Consider the following 16,514-nt stretch of genomic DNA (forward strand, 5'->3'; position numbering starts at 1 on the left):
GTTGTTCTTTGCATGAGCAAAGAGCCATTAAACGTCTTTACCTTTGAGAACAGAAATGTGTTGCCGGCTCTCTCCATCAGTAGTGTAGCTTCTGAATTCAATGTCTTCACCATCTTTTAGTTCAACTTTATCGTAGCCATACCAGCCAAGAAGTTCATTCATGGTGTTTTCTGCAAAGTTCTGAAAGAGAAGCATCAGTCGCTGCTTAGCCCTGGGATCAATAACTATTTGAAAAGAACGTACACGTTAAATTCTGTTAGCTGTATCCCATTTCATGCCAGCCCCACATCCCCTAGAGGATTGCTCGCTTTTCAATCATGTTCAAGGGTTGTGATGCATTTAAATCACAAAATGACTCTTCCAATTGTGACAGGCCTTCAGACATTCGCAACTTAAAAACAATAAAAAAGTACTTGTCGGTTTCATCTACGAATAGAAAGTCTTGCTTTAGTATATTCTTCTGCAAGTTCTGCAATGGTACAAAAATATTGAAAGGAAGCATGCAAAAAAAAAAAAAGAAAAAGAAAAAACCTAAGAAAAGATTTTAAAAATAAAAGAGCTTTTTGTAGTTCTAATTAATTTAAATTAGAATTATTTTCTGATTCAATGCTGTTACTTAACATGCTTCTTTGTTTGTTTGTTTTGTTTTTTCTGAGACAGGGTTTTTCTGTAGCCCTGGCTGTCCTGGAACTCACTCTGTAGACCAGGCTGGCCTTGAACTCAGAAATCCGCCTGCCTCTGCCTCCCAGGTGCTGGGATTAAAGGCGTGTGCCACCACTGCCCGGCACCTTAATATGCTTCTTACTGACAGTAAAACAGAGTCCTGACCAAAAAATAAAAATAAAAATAAAAATAAGAAAACCTTAATTGTCAACCAGTGTCATACCAAAAAATGAGTAGACTTCAAGGATCTCTCTTGACTATTTTTCCCTTTAAGGTATTTGTTAGCTTGATGGATTCTTTGCTCTACAAATTTTATTAGTGACAGATTCATTCTGTGGTAAAAGTAACCACCAACAAAGTTGAAGGTGACTGCTCGACTGAATTTAAGATAAAAACTACTTTATGAACTATAAACAAATATGTGAATGAATGTAAGGTGGTGTTACTGTTGTTGGGGATATCAGAGTTTGAAAATAGTAGGTGTGGTTGACAGATTAAAGACATCTGCCAAGTAACTGCGTAGAGCAATTTATCCATTCTAGACCCAGAAACAAAAAGGTAAGGCCTCGTTGTACTCCTGGACCTTATGCCTCAGACAGTTGTCAAGCAGGAGACCACGAACCTCCTGAAATAGAAATACCCAATGTCCTTACTTCTCGGTAGCTCAGAGGATCTCACAGTCTTCTCTGAAGACGTCATTTCTGAATCCCATGGGAGTACATAATTTATACACCTAAATGAAACTCCAAGGCTAACCCCGAGTGGGGAACCCTCAGCGTGTGTCCCATGGTTCCTCAAATTCTGTGAGACTTCAGATCTCAGAGGGGTTTTTATAAAAGGTGGGACAACACCCCAGGAAGAAACCTGGCATTTCAAGCCATCCACAGGATGTTACTGTCTCTGTTCTCTAGTATCCACTTAAGTTCTAAGATCCTACTGGGTCAATTCATGATGGTTTAATACACTGGTAATTAAAAAAAAAAAAATTAGCCAGACTGATTTAGTGCCACCATCCACGTGGCTAACAGCCAGCTGTATCAAACTTTAGTGAGGCATTTATTCTTTCTGATGGCTGCCCGTGTCCACATTAAGTAGACATTCTTCCATGAATGCATGATGATGATAGGCTTGCTATGAATAATAAGCAAAGTGGCTTCAGGGACAGGCATCATGGAGGACGGGGCTGAATGCTACTCCACTTCATCAAAGGAGATTCCTTTAATGAGGTGTCACTGTCCCCTAACACCCAATCCTTTCACTAACCCAGCAGTGACAGTGTCTCAGCACACAAAGGTGATTCTTACCTTGCGTCAAAATCAATTCCCAACAGGATTAAAAAGCCAAGCTCAAGACATCCTACTGGTCTGCTTGCTGCTTGCCCCAGTCTCTTAAGAGAATCATGCCAACAAGACAGATGATCTCCTGCATAGTGACGCCTGGCTACTACATCTGGTTTGTGCATCTTTCCCAGTCTAGGCTAGGAAGCTTGCGGTACCCTGCTTGATAAATGCAACTTCCCCCACTGTGTCTAAGCTCGGCAGCCACACAAAGGCCACAAGTGCATCATTCACGTGTCAACTTCCCAGCAGAGGACATAAATTTGTTTGTCTTAGTCCAGCTACAAATCCATTCATCCCTTCAGAACCAATCTGAGAAATAGATGCAGAATTTCTAGACATCAGATGAAAACTGAAAACCTCAACTGGATTATTAACAACAAAAGCATATTATCTGGGCATTTTAACAACAACAAAAAAATTGTTTCATTCATGTTCTCTGATGTAAACTCATCATGGAAGAGTTGGTCTGAATCTGATCTAGTCCATGATTTTCAAGTTACTATAAATGTCAGGGAAGTAACTGTAAAATGTTCCTTTTCTTGTCACTGAAAATGAAAATACGTGCCATGTTGTTCTGATATATTGAGTGCAGGAACAAGCGTATAGAAGATCAAGTGGTAAGTCTCAAACCATTTGAGAAAGGAGGGATACATTGAAAAGGAAAAAATGAATATATACAGTCATAGGAAATAGACTGATGGGGCTAGAAAGTTGGCTCAGCAGTCAACGCTGGCTACTTTTCCAGAGGACCTTGGTTCAATTCCCAGCACCCACAAGGTGGCTCACAACTGTCTGTAACTCCAGATCTAGCAGATCCAATGCCCTCTTCTGACCCCTGTGGGTACTGCACACATATGAGACAAACATACATGCAGGCATCCATATCTATGCACAAAAAAAATAAAACTAAAACCAAAAAGATAGACCACAGGGCTGGAGAGATGGCTCAGTGGTTAAAAGCACTGACTGCTCTTCTGAAGGTTCTGAGTTCAAGTCCCAGCAACTACATGGTGGCTCACAACCTTCCATAATCAGATCTGATGCCCTCCTCCAGTGTGTCTGAAGACAGCTACAGTGTACTTACATATAATAAATAAATAAATCTTTAAAAAAAAATAGATAGACTACACCCTCAGCCACACTCACAGTTTGTTAAGTCAAATATCCTCAAGGAGGAGACCATTTAATAGCCTAGGTTTCTAAACAGAGTTTAATATGCTAGCTACCATTATGTCGCTAAACTGAAGGAAATGAAATAGGCTTGTATCACTGTTGTCTAACATTCCAGATGAGGTAAACTGTGAAATGTTTACGGCCTAGATGTGATTCCAACTTTTTCATGTAGAGAATTCCAATAACTTTTGTTTCAGCTTTAAACAAACTAACAAACAAAAAAAACAAACAAAAATAAAAACAAAAACAAAACAGGGTCTCACCATGTTGCTCTGGTTGGCCTGGACCACACTATGTAGGCCAGACAAACCTCAAAGTCACAGAGACCTGCCTGCCTCTGTGGGTGAGTGCTGGGATTAAGGGCGTACCTTGCTTCGCACTTCAAAGTTCTTATAATATGTTCCTTAAAACCCAATTTTCAATTTAAAAGATCTTTCTTATGAATGTTTCTTATGTCCTTTGTTAGTCCTTTCTTTTGTTGCTTCTTGTTTATTGTTTGTTTGTTTAAAAGGAGGGATGGACAAAGATGATAAGAGTTAAAATTCTGAATAACTGTTAATAACAATGCTCAGTATGGAGCGGAGATAGCTGTACTAGGGGTAGGGGACGTGAAATCTGCTTCTGCCTCAAACCTTCTAACCAACCTCAAAACCTTTATTTCCTGAAGACCGAAGGCACGAAACCTTTAAAAACTTCCTCGAGGGCTGGAGAAATGGCTCTGCAGTTAAAAGTTCTGGTGCTCCTCCAAAGGATCCAAGTTCAAATCCCAACATCTTCCTAGCAATGAGCAACCATCTGTAACTCCGATCCCTGGGAATCAGATGTCTTCTTCTGGCCTCAAAAAGCACCAGGCACACGTGTGGTGCACAGACATACATGTATCCAACACACCAGGCACACGTGTGGTACACAGGCATACATGTATGCAACACGCCAGGCACACGTGTGGTACACAGGCATACATGTATGCAACACGCCAGGCACACGTGTGGTGCACAGGCATACATGTATGCAACACGCCAGGCACATGTGTGATGCACAGGCATACATGTATGCAACACACCAGGCACACATGTGGTGCACAGGCATACATGTATGCAAAACACACACATGCATAAAATAGGAGTTCTGCAAAAGTTTCTCCTAGCTTTAGAATTATATGAACTAACAGAGCTTCTACTTATGTGTAAAAACCACGCAATTTTTGCAAAAAAAAAAAAAAATTCTCAAAATGATGGTGCTCACACCACATAAATTTTACTGAGCAGTCGTTATTTCAAATAATTTATCATTGTTCTCATAAACCATCAAAATGATGCCAAAAATTGCAATATTTTGGCATCTGAATTATATTTTTCAGACTGCTTCCTGCCTTTGGAAGTGACACAAAAATCCCCTCTCATACCATGCGGTCCAATTTGGGCTTGGAAAATAGGTCACTAAAATTATAATGATAATTTCTAAGTCTTAGAGCAGTTAGCAGTGCTACCATATCCTTTACACCCCGTGCTCCTTTCAGTAGCCTGTGTGTTGGGTGCTTAGCTCCCACAATAAACTTCTGGTGAACAGAAGTGAAATCTCCAATCAGAGCATGGTAGATCATGAAACTTCAGAACCAAAACAGAGGTGTTTTCATTCTTCTTTTTCCCTAATAGTTTTTGAAAATCTCATACATTAGTATACCATTCGCACCTTCCATCTTCCCTGTCCAGTTCTTCTAGTGCCCTCAACTCCCTCTCAAATGTACTGCCTCTCCTTTATTATTGTTGCAGATATAAGCCTATGGGTTCTTTTTGCTATTGTGCATGTATGATATGTGCTTAGGGATGGCCTCCTGGGATGGGATCCTATCAGAGGGCTTCTTCATGAAGATGACTATTCCCCCTCTCAGCAGACACTAACTGCCCAAGCACAGTGAAGACTTAGGGGTGGGGTCTTGTGAGAGTTCCCCCCCCCCAATCCGTGCTGGCATGTCAACTGGTAGTGTCATTATGCGGGTCTTGTTTTGGCAACCACATTGTTGCAACTAATTTTCTGATTCTTATGCCAGGCTTAATCCCACTATAGATTCAGTGGCAAGGGGCCAGCAATTCCAAAGAATTCACCTCCTGGATCAACCATGAACCTGCCACGAAATCATACCGCAGGGTGTGGGTGTCTGTCAGGTGATTTCCAATCAGAACACATCTACATCTGTCTCTGCGGACATTTTACTTGCCTTTGCATTTGATCATTGGCCTAGACTCCCCTAACTCGTTTGCGTTATTGGAGATGGGATGTGCAAAATTGACACTTAAAACTGAATCTTCTCGCTCTACCACTTTCTGACATCACACATGGCTGGATGCTTCGCACTTCCAATGGCCATCCTCTTCCTCAGGGCCTCTTTTTTCCCTCCCTTACCTCTGGACCTCCTAAGGATAGATTACAGCTCTGCCATTCACTCTGAAGGCATGCGCTCAAAAAGCTGATTAAACAGCTAGGTCACAGATATGAAGGAGGAAAATTCTACTACGTCTTCATTCCCCTCTTTCTTTTTCTTTTTATCTGTGCCCATGTGTATGTGGACACATGTGCACGTGTGTAAGGAGAACAGGAGGAAGTGGGAGTGCCCTCCGTTGCTTCTCCACATTGTTGAATCTGGAGAGTGCTGATTCAATTAGATTTATGCATGCATAAAGCCCCACGAGTCTCCTAATGTCTGTCCCCGGGGCTCTCTAGAGCTGAGATTACAGGCATGTAGCTGCACCTGCGTTTTTATATGGGTTCTGGGGATCTGAATTCAGGTCTTAAGAATTGTACAACAAGCACTTTACCCACTAAGACATCTCTCCATCCCCTCTTTAATATATATATTAAATATATATATATATTACACACATATAAATTATAAATATAAGTCACATTATATAATTATACATAATAAATATGCTATATATGTGAACTATGTATATTCTTGTTGAATCTTAATACACATAATGTTCCTTTGACACTCTCCTCATCCAATTAGAGGTCTTATAAATGTCAAAGCTCAGGGCTAGAAATGTAGTTGTTTGAGCGCTCACCTAGCATGCACAGAGCCCTGAGTTAGGTCCCCTGCATTGCATAAGCTGGATATTTTGTCACTTGCTTGTAATCACAGCTCTGCAGACGTAGAAGCAGGAGGATCAGAAGCTCAAGGCTCTGCTCAAACTCTGCTACATAAGGATTTCAAGGTCAGCCTGGGCTGTGTGAGTGAGGCATTATCTCTATTTTCTTCAAAGAAAATGATAATATTCGTGAGAACCCTCACACTTCTGAGAACTCTAATTGCTACATACAACTTTTAGAAAAGATCATTTAACTGTGAATTAAAATCTTTAAACATTTAAATACCATTTGACTTGACAATATTATTTATATCTATTAGCAACTACCCTAAGAAAAGAGGTACAAACCAATTTATGTTCAGAAAGTCTTATCTCAATGCTGTTCTCTTGGGAAAAAAAAAAAAACAAACCTAAGTGCCAAACAATTGGAACTTTGTTAAATAAACTTCAGTCTAATCATACAATAAAGTACTATTTGCCACTAAAATATGTGTGATAAATTCATTTTAGTGACTTGAAAAGTTACTAGCAATATAATGAGTTTTAAAGAAAAACCCATTGCTTTTTAAAAATTGTTCATCACACATGGAAAACAACAACAACAACAAAAAAGATGCAGACAATAATTTTGTTTAGTGGGGAAATTAGAGCTTTATTTTGCTTTTGATTGCTTATCTGACATTTATTTGATTAATTTTGTTATTTGTGCTGTAGTGTATGTGTGTGTTTAGACCATGTGGGAGTATGTGTACAGGTGTGTGCAATGCCTGTGGAGGCCAGAAGAGGGCATCAGATCCTCTGGAACAAGAGTTACAAGCAGTTGTGAGCCACCCAACATGAGTGCTTCCAACTGAAGTCAGGCCTCTGGAAGAGCAATGTGTGCTCCTAACAGCTAAGCATCTCACCAACCCCACTCTTGGCCCATTTACCATTACTTCTTCTACTATCTCTGCCATGACTGTGTGCTGTTTTTATAAAAATAAAAAGTTAATTTCAATTAAAAAGTAATTAACCTATAGTTTCACTCATAGGCAACCGTATCAGCAATACCCACAATTTAAATGGTAATAAAAAGAATCTGTCAGTTATATTACTTAACTTCACAACATTCTGACATGTATTATCAAAAAGTAGAGCACATGAGAAGTACTTTCAAAGAAAAAGGAAACTCCCAATCCAGAACAATTCACAAGCCGGAGAAGAGGGGTTCTGGGGAGAGGAGATTCTGATATTTTCTGCTAGGCATGGTTATGGATAACAGAATGATAATTAGTTTTGGAAAATACTTTCTCTCTCTCTTGCTGTGTCCATATGTTCTGCCTGACTTGTGGGGTCAACTCAGTCTCATGGACTTGCTAAGAGAGATGGATAAGGAAAGGGAGAGAGGCGGAGCCTTGCTCCATTCCAGAGTGGAGTAAGAATGTACTGGCTTAGATTCGTTTCAGCTTTGTGCTCAGGAGGAGCCCGCGGCTGAGTCTAAGTTGTCTCTCCTAACACAGACCCAGTGGACTAGTTTTATTTTATGGTTATGCTAAGAGAAAGGTCAGGAAGTGGAATTTAGATAGTGCAGAAGAGATGTGTAAAGAGCCCCTCGCAGATTACAAAGTGCTTCCACATTTATAGTCCCACTGAGCCAGATGGCAGAAGATAGACTCCCCACAGATGACTGATTAGGTGGCCATAACCATGTGCAAACTAATACAAGTGGCCTGACTGGCCCTCGTGGTATAGACTTTATTCGGGGAACTCTGTTTTTATTTGTCTGATTACAGCTTCCTAGCTTCAAGCCCTTTACAGACAATCACAGTGCTTTATTTTGGGTCACTTTGCAACACTGTTACCAGCCATCTCCACACTGATCTTAATAGTTAGTGCAGGGATACATTATAACACAGATACCCAATGAGAACAACTGAGAAGAGCCCTTCTTCTCTACTGATATTTCCCGAACTCCACAGCTCTGCACTTGTCATATAAAACCAAAATCATGTGCTGCTGCATATAAAATCTGGGTTGTTTCCATAAGATGTACAGTAAACAATCACGTGCTTCATTGTACTTTACTGCCAAGACATCGCTGCCCTAAAAGGGTCAAAGGAATGCTGAGAAGTGTAGCTACTGGCCCTGGCTGGCACAGTGGCAGTCACGGCAGGTGTACAGCTGCATGCAGCTGTGTCTTATCACAGCTGCAAAACTAGCCTTAAAAAAAACTTTAAAAAGTCACCAAAACTTGTTGCATTTTTGTTTCCTGTCTGTGCCAGAGACACTGGCTTTCCTGAAGTTTAATGTTGCCAAAGCTTTTGTTAGAGGAGAGATACTAACAACCATCTATCAGTCTACAGAAGCTAAAATATACATTCAACAGACCTTGCCCACATGAGCATCCATGTCTGTTTCTATGTCTCAACTGGCACTGTTTTTTTTTAAAAAAAAAAAGTGGTCTATTTTTTGTCTCCTTCTACACTGTAATATCCCTTCTCTTTCAGGAAAACACTCAATAATTTCATTAATTAGAGAAAGCACGTGTGGCCAATATCTCGGTCCTGAAGAGGAAGGTTTAGACACCAGGAACACAGTTTATGTCCCACCTTCTCATTTTTCTATTCTAACACCTTATTCTCTTCAAAAAAAGAAGTGTAAAGCTTTCTTAAGTCAAACAGACATTTCCTTGGACATCAAGATCCAAAGAGTCTGGCTTTTCTCTGGAAGTCCCAGTTTAGAGAACCACCGTGCTCACTAATATTTACTCTTCATCAAAGCCCTGTTTTGGACTTTCCTTAGAACTCTGTTCCCTCTTGGTTCCTATAAGTCTGTCTCTCACAGAAGAAAAGCAGGGCTTGGCTCCTTGGAGCGGTGCTTGGCAAGCGTCGAGGCAGGAAACACAGAGAGGGAATGAGTCTGTCAGACTCATTTTCTTCTATTGCAAATGCTTATTTCAGATTCAGGAGGAAGTGGCATGCTCCTTTTCCATTTCCTAGTATCTGGAACATACAAGCTGTGTAAGGCTTAGAGAACAGTATTGTACCACACAGCATACTCATCCAGTCACCAATGGAGACTCCTGTAGAAATCCCATCAGACCAGAGCAGAATGGTTAACTTTCTGAGCCCTTGTACCATCTCTTAAAGTCGGTCTGGTCATGATGAGTAACTAAGAAAAATGCCAAAAGCTCAGTAATATCCCAACTCTGCTCCCAAGGGGCTAGGGTTATGCCCGACTCACTTTAGTCCCTATCCCTGCCACATAGCACATCTGAGGCTCTAGCTCCGTCTGATAAAATGTGTAAAAGTCTCTGGTAGGGGCTGGTCCCCAATCCACTCACTAAGTTCCTGAGGCATACCGCAACTGGCCCAGAATGGTGTTTCCCAAGCTAGGGCTTAAGCTATACCTGTTTTGGACATAACTTCATTTCAGCCTTAAACATATGAGCTTTTCCAAGCCATACTCTGGTTCCTATCACTTTTCTTTTATAACATCAAGTCATTCAACTCTGCAGCTTGCTTTCCTGTCCCAGCAATTAACAGAGACCATTACTAAAGCCCAACAGAGACCATCAGAGAACCAACCAGAAAACCCCATGGAAATTTTCCTGCTAACCCTAACAGATGTGCACCCCTCTAACTGTGGGAAACAAGACCCAGGTATAATCTTAGCTACCAATTAGTTATCGATGGTATTTGTAGACAGAAATCTTCAGCAAAAGTGAGACCTTGTGGCATTTCACACAAATAGCCCTGTAGTTGAGAACTAGACAAGTAAGGCAAACATTGTAAAAGCGTGAAGAAGAATGGGAGGTCTCCCGGCCAGAGTGGCCAATCTGAGCACAGTAGATTTCAATGTTTTAAAAGATAAAATTTTGACCCACCATCTCTACTTATAGTTTAGAAATTTTTGAATTGTGCTATTGTTTGGGACCTACTGAGGACAATTTACTAAGGTTTATATGCACAAATACATATCTTGATAACAGAAAGTTTATATATATACATGTATATATACATGTATAGACAAAAATATATATACATATATAAATATACTTTAAATAACAGTCTCCAAAGTTCTCTTATTAGTTTAATTTTAGGTTTTTCAGCATAAGATTGTAATATTGTGTCCAAGTTGGTAAGCTTGAGTCTTCTGAATTGAAGGGGTGGCTACGTTAGCCTGAATTTTTCAGCTGAATTGGTTCATTTTTTCCCAAGACATACAGATTGAGCATCCTTAAACCTGAAAATCCAAAATACTCCAAATTGAAGTCTTTTGAACACTGTGGCACACGTGAAATATTTCCACATATGATCTCAAATAATATCAAGTAATAGTCCTAACCCAGATCCACTGAAAACTGCAGATGAAACAACAGAATTCTCTGTGTTATACTTGGGTCTTACCTCCAAGATACTGCACCATTCTACACAGATATTTCAAAATCCAAAAACCTTCTGGTCCCAAATACGTGGGTTAGGGAACTCTTGACATATATATGTATATGTGTGTGTGTGTGTGTGTGTGTGTGTGTGTGTGTGTGTGTATGTACATTCATTAACATATAGTTTTTATATGGTATCTACCGTGTTTCTGGGAGAATTCCTGAGCTAATTAACTCTTCCATATCTTGGAATTTCTCTGTGTTGGCTTCCATGAACTATGTATGACACACATAAGCTAACAGCCTATCAAAGTTACACTGACTTAGATAGATAGAATCCCCATAGTCATTTTAGAAGCCCAAAACAAGCAAGCTATACAATGTCTTGATTGCAAGTTCAGTTTTTAGCACCTTCTTTACTGATTTACAATGCCTATTGAGTAAGGCATAGTAATTACAACTAAGTCCAGCAGAAGAATCTGCTCAGTTTAAGCCAGGAAAAATCAAGATCAAAAGAAGAAAAGATAAAGAAATGCCACAAAGCTCACAGTAAGACAAGCATTCTAGCTGGGAGGATATTTCCCCTGAAGTACACCATAGCCAAGCTATGCCAAGTCGTGTACTTTTCACACACAAAATTATATTGTATCAAATTTAAATTTGTTACAACTGCCATATCCATTAAACCAGTGATAACGAAAACGTAACTCGATATCTGATCTAGTGAAACAGCAAGCTACATTAGCTCACAGCCGCATGAAGACCACCCCCACTGCCATTACTGGTGTCAGCTAAACCTCAGCCAGTTTGCCTTCTCCAGCCATTTTTAGCTAACTATGTGATTGTCACGATTAGAAAAATCTTGAAGTGTCTGAGTGAGGCAGTTCTGTCGGCCATTCCCGACACTCTGCATTTGCTGCACTTAAAATAGACACTTGTACCAGTGTCCTTTCTATTACCCAAAGGAGAAAAAAAAAAAAAAATCACATACACACCAGTCCCTTTTCTTTCAGCTCACAGAGAAGCAACTCAATCCAAGGAGTGTTGAAACCTGAGTAGGTCACTGTACACCGCGATAAAATTCCCTAATCCCTGGGCCAAATCTCCCCAAGGGGGGCCTCCTGATCCTCCACTTCCCAGGCAGACTTCTCCATTCGCTCTCTCCTTTCCCCTTTCATTTCCCCTACCTTCAAGCCTTGATATGTGATCCGAAGTGGGGGCTCAGGTTTCCGTTTTTTACAGCTTAGGCCCCGCTAGCTGTATACATTCCTTTCTTTCTGCCGGGCAGTGATTACTTACCAGGGCTTAGTTTACACTGGTCCAGATGAAGGCAAACACAGCCAAGCAGCTCCAGCCGCACTGATATGAAGCTGTACAAGGCTACATTGTGTTCTGGATGACATTTTGTTGCACACATTTTTATACAGGGCAACCAACTTATTATGTTACCCTATACTTCAGTTCAGGAAGCTGAAGGGATATATAATACCAGGAGGGTGGGGGTGGGGTTGTTGGTGTGACTATTAATATGAAAATCAGAAAAATATTAATGAGTTCACAGTAAGTCTGTGACTTTGAGAAGATACTTTAAACAAAGATTTTTTTTTATGATGATGATGATGATATTGTATTAGAAGAATGCTCATAGATCCACTAGACACCCTGGTATGGTATACATGGACATGACTGAAAATTTTTGCCAGACCCTTTCATTTTGTTCCAAACCAGAGAGGAAAATGCCACAATTGAATTACGTGCTGAAAAAAAAAAAAAAAAAGGAAAGGAAAAACCCTTCCTTTTAATGCCGCAGAATGAAAGAAGGATTGAGACTTCAAACAGTAAAAGGCAACTTAGAGAAAGAAAAATAACCTTTTTTTAAAAAAGGAAGTTCCGTGCATCCAGGTTAATCCCATCCTCAGTCCTGCAGCATGGGCTGAAAACTGGGTAATTTTTCCCCTTCACACAATGTTGTTTTTGTTTCTTCCTCGCTAGTTCAGACAAACATCTGTTCTACTGTAGACGGACAACTATCCCCCAAACCACGGAGTGCCTGCAGCCAAAGCCAACAGCCCCAGCCCCAAGCGTGGAGCACAGTCAGCCTTTATATCCAGCCGGGATAACATTTCACATGTTTTGATTAAAATTAGCTAATTTGTAATTCTAGAACCTATGAAACTTAAAAGCTGCCATCCATATAGAGGGCATTAGGCAGCATCTTAAAGGGCCAGAGCTAGCTGTGGTTGCCTGATGGCCTTCTCTGGTCATCCCCCACTCTCTATTTTAAAACGACACGGAAAAGTAATGTAGAAACGTAAGACAGGAGGGAAGGGCCAGGACTGTAGAACACTGCCTCGTGAAGAGAAAACAACTTTTACAGATCTCTTTCTTTTCTTTTTTTAAACTGTCTATCATTAGAATCAATGGTGGTTTCTGTTACAGGGAATGGTATTAATTTCCAAGGCAAAAGCTTCCTAACTTGCCCAGACGGATACCTCCTGCTTCCAGACACTAAATTCTTCACCACCACCTCCTCCCAAAATAAAAGCCCTACTTCCAAAACGTGGAATCCAAGGTAACTCCCAGGAGAGAGGCAAAGCTAGGAACATACACCTGGTTTCACTGACACATAAGGTGTGTGTCTGTTTGCCCCTTCTAAGCGTGGGCTTCATCGCAGCACCCTCACCAAATGTGTTTGCTGTAACCAAGAAGATGCCAAAGCCGCAGTAACGGTGAACTAGTCCCATACCATTTTAACCAGTTTGCCTTTCAAATGCAAACTTAGCCAAAGCTGACCAAGTCATCTACTGTATCGAAGATTCCACGCAGAAGTGGGGATCACCACGAAACGCGAAAAACAAGCCTTATATATTTTTAATGTCGTAGAAATAAATCTATGTACGTAAAATTATTTCTTTCTCAAACCGAGAAACTCACACACAAGAGAATGCACACACAAGATAAAATCCTCGCCCAGGCAAAACACACAACTTTGAGGAAAATAAAGAAGTAAGGGGTGACGAGAAGAGTCCAGGCTGAGCCGCGTTCTTGGGCTTCAACGAGAACAGCTGGAGCGCCAGGAGGCTGCGCTCGCCACCTCTGGAGCACCGCTGGCCTGGCAAGGCGCCCGGCCTCGCAGAGAGGACTCGGGGCTGGCCTTCGCGAACAATGGGCAGGCGGCTGCGGAGGCCACCCCTCAGATAGCTGGCTTTCAGCCGGGCTTGCCGGGTCTGCTAACTGGAAAGTGAGGCGTGTAGAGGCGAGCGGGAGACCCGGGGCAGAGGCGGAGAGGAGCGGCCGGGGTCGGCGAAGCGAGCCCGCTGGCTGCTGCGTCCCTGACCCGCGCCGCTCCGGCCCAAGCCTCGGGCACTGACAGCTACCCGGCTGGCCACCGCTGGCGAGTTGGGGCAAAGCGGGATCACCGAGCCTGGGGATGGACCGGGAAGACGAGTGGGATCCAGGTATCCCGGGTACCCGGGCCCGGCGCCTCCTAACTTTGGAGGGGTCCGGAGATTCATTTCCGAAAAAGGGAGAAAAACGACACCGACCATCGGGAGAGCCACTGCACGGTGCTAGCTCTCCACTGGGGTTCAGTGCCCTCACCCGGCAACATCTGTACCAATCTAGGGTTTGTGAGGTTAAATAGTATGCACTCCCGCCCCCATCAAATCTGAGGTTGGCAGATTTCGGAGATGCAGCCCATGAGTTGGCCTCGGCTTTGCACCTGGAGGGGGAGCCGAGGCGTCCCGGGGACACAGCAGAAACTGACAAGCGAGCCCCTGTCCCTCCCCTCCCAACCCCCCAGCCTACACAACAGCCCGAAGGGAGCGGACGGAATAAAGAGGTCGTTCTCCCCGACCCCCGAGTCCGAAAATACCTTCATCTCTTCGTTGATCTCCCTCTTCACAGGGTGAGCCGGTTTCCGGCTCCTTTTATTTTCCGGAGGTCTCCCTTCTTTCTCCATTTCTGCCATGTTTTTGTGTCTGGTTTCTGTGGAGATGAAATGGCTGCTGCCGCCGCCGGCGGTGGTGGTGGTGGTGGCGACGGTGGCGGTGGCGGAGGTGGAGGTGGCGATGATGGTGGCAACGCTGGCGGAGGTAGCGGTGCTGGCGGGTCCGGGGCTGGGAGGTGGGGGGAGACAGGCGAGGGAGGAGCGGGGGTCTCTTCTAGCGGCGGAGACCGTCAGTGGCCGTCACGGGGAAGGGTAGCCCGGGGAGTCTCGGGGATGCCGCGGCCGCCGCCGCTCCTGCCGCCGCCGCCGCCGCTCCTGCTGCCGCCGCTGCCGGTGCCGCCGCCGCCGCTCCCGCTCCCGCCGCCGCCGGGCTGCATCCTCGGGGCCCGAAGGAGTCGTCAGCCATCTTCCTGCGCTCTGTCTGTCCGCATGGGCGAGAGGAGCGCCGGCCACGGCGGAGACAGCTGCTCTGGGCGTGCGTGCGTGGATCTGTGTGTGCGCCCGGGAGAGCGCGCCAGCCCCGGCGCCCTGCGCCTCCCGCGAGCCGAGCCGCGGGCGGAGGGAGGGACTGAGCGGGGAGGGGTCCGAGGGAGGGGAGGCTGGAGGGGGGGGGACAAGGCCAGCCCCCCGCTCGCGAGCGGGCGTGGCTTCCCGGTCGCTGTAGACGCGGATGCTGCGCGGCTCCGGGGGCTGCTGGCGGCCGCCTGCTCCTGGCCCTTCTCGTCGCCGCCACCTCCCCGCGACGACCCCTGCCTGCTCCGGAGCTCCGTGACGCGGGCTCCGGTGGGCTCACTGTTGGCTTCTAAGGGTGACCTAGAGGCCGCGGAGGCGAAACGTATCGGGGTGAAGGGTGGAGGCGGAGCGGTGAAAGGGCGCAGGGACCTGAAGGCAGAACCGGCGAGCACTCGGCCCCAGGGCTGCAGCGCCGGGGAGCGGAGGGAAACACAGACCGGACCCCACCGCTCAGGCGTCCTGCTCCGGGGGCCACGGCAGACTGTGTGGAGGCCGAATGTCCCTTAGAGGGGTCCCGCGCCGTCAGACTGTTTGCCAGGGAGCTTTTGCCTTCCTGAAAAGGACTTCGAAGTAGGACAACTCAGCCTTCAGCTCCCTGATTTCTTTCTCTTTCTCTCTCCCTTCCCCCTCTGCCCCAAAGGCAAGCTTATCCTCTGTTACAAAGTAGCATCTTTACCCCATGACCCGGCTTGCACCCTCTCCCTGCCCTGAGCTTAATGGGAAGGGTTGGGCTTAGTGGGTACTGCTGTGAGCTCAGGATCCCGCGCAGGACCCCTCCCTCCAGAAGCCCCACGCCCTCCCACGCACGGTAGGACCCTCTCCTCTCCGCCGGGTTCCACACTCTTCCACCCGACTCGCATCTGCCGGTTCCAAAGCCCAGTTCATCCTCCATGCGCTCACGTGTTTCCTCTTGGGCCGCCTCTGTCCACGCCCTGGACCAAGGTCGGCTGTGCCTGTCCCTGTGTTTGGGGTTGAGGTGTTGGCGTGAACCGTTTGTTTGATGAGGCTCCAGAGACAACACACAGCTCCGAAAAGCTCCTACACACACTGCAAAGGAACGACACCTAGACGTTCCCAGCTCAGCTTTCCCGCGCTGCTCCACTTTGTAATTACCTGACACAATGTGATATGGGGGTGTCCATTGTTCCCCGGCTTGTTATTACGGAGTGTTCATTATGACAGTGGTGGAATTTAAAATTACACATTTTTAAGTACTTAAGAGATAGAATGAATTCGGTGTGGGGGTATGAGTAAGCTTTTCATTAAAATCTCAGTTCGGCCTATCAAGTGGGGTTCATTCTGAGTATTGCCTAATTTGCATTTTAGCTTTGTTTTGTCTCTTAAGCTTCGAATTAAAGATATCTGGGAGCATACTCTGCAGGGCTGAACAACTCTAAGAGGCCTGTTTTGCATTTTAGCAT

At 44.4% G+C, this 16,514-nt stretch overlaps 1 protein-coding gene across 2 annotated transcripts in view; it reads right to left on the reverse strand.

The window, feature by feature from the left end:
• Sobp (sine oculis binding protein homolog) overlaps positions 1-15,535 on the reverse strand; it is a 169,032-nt gene extending 153,497 nt beyond the window's left edge. The window contains exons 1-2 of one of the 2 annotated variants that reach the window (XM_031348519.1): positions 14,506-15,535; positions 42-180 (exon numbers count right to left, since the gene is read on the reverse strand). In XM_031348519.1, the coding sequence (XP_031204379.1) occupies positions 42-180; positions 14,506-14,601 (235 nt within the window). In that variant the 5' untranslated portion in view covers positions 14,602-15,535. The remainder of the gene's footprint in view (positions 1-41; positions 181-14,505) is intronic. The other variant, XM_031348518.1, reaches the window with a different exon arrangement.
• Positions 15,536-16,514: the final 979 nt, after the last annotated feature.

Source organism: Mastomys coucha, unplaced genomic scaffold (assembly GCF_008632895.1).
Source record: "Mastomys coucha isolate ucsf_1 unplaced genomic scaffold, UCSF_Mcou_1 pScaffold3, whole genome shotgun sequence".
In the NCBI taxonomy this organism is placed as follows: domain Eukaryota; kingdom Metazoa; phylum Chordata; class Mammalia; order Rodentia; family Muridae; genus Mastomys; species Mastomys coucha.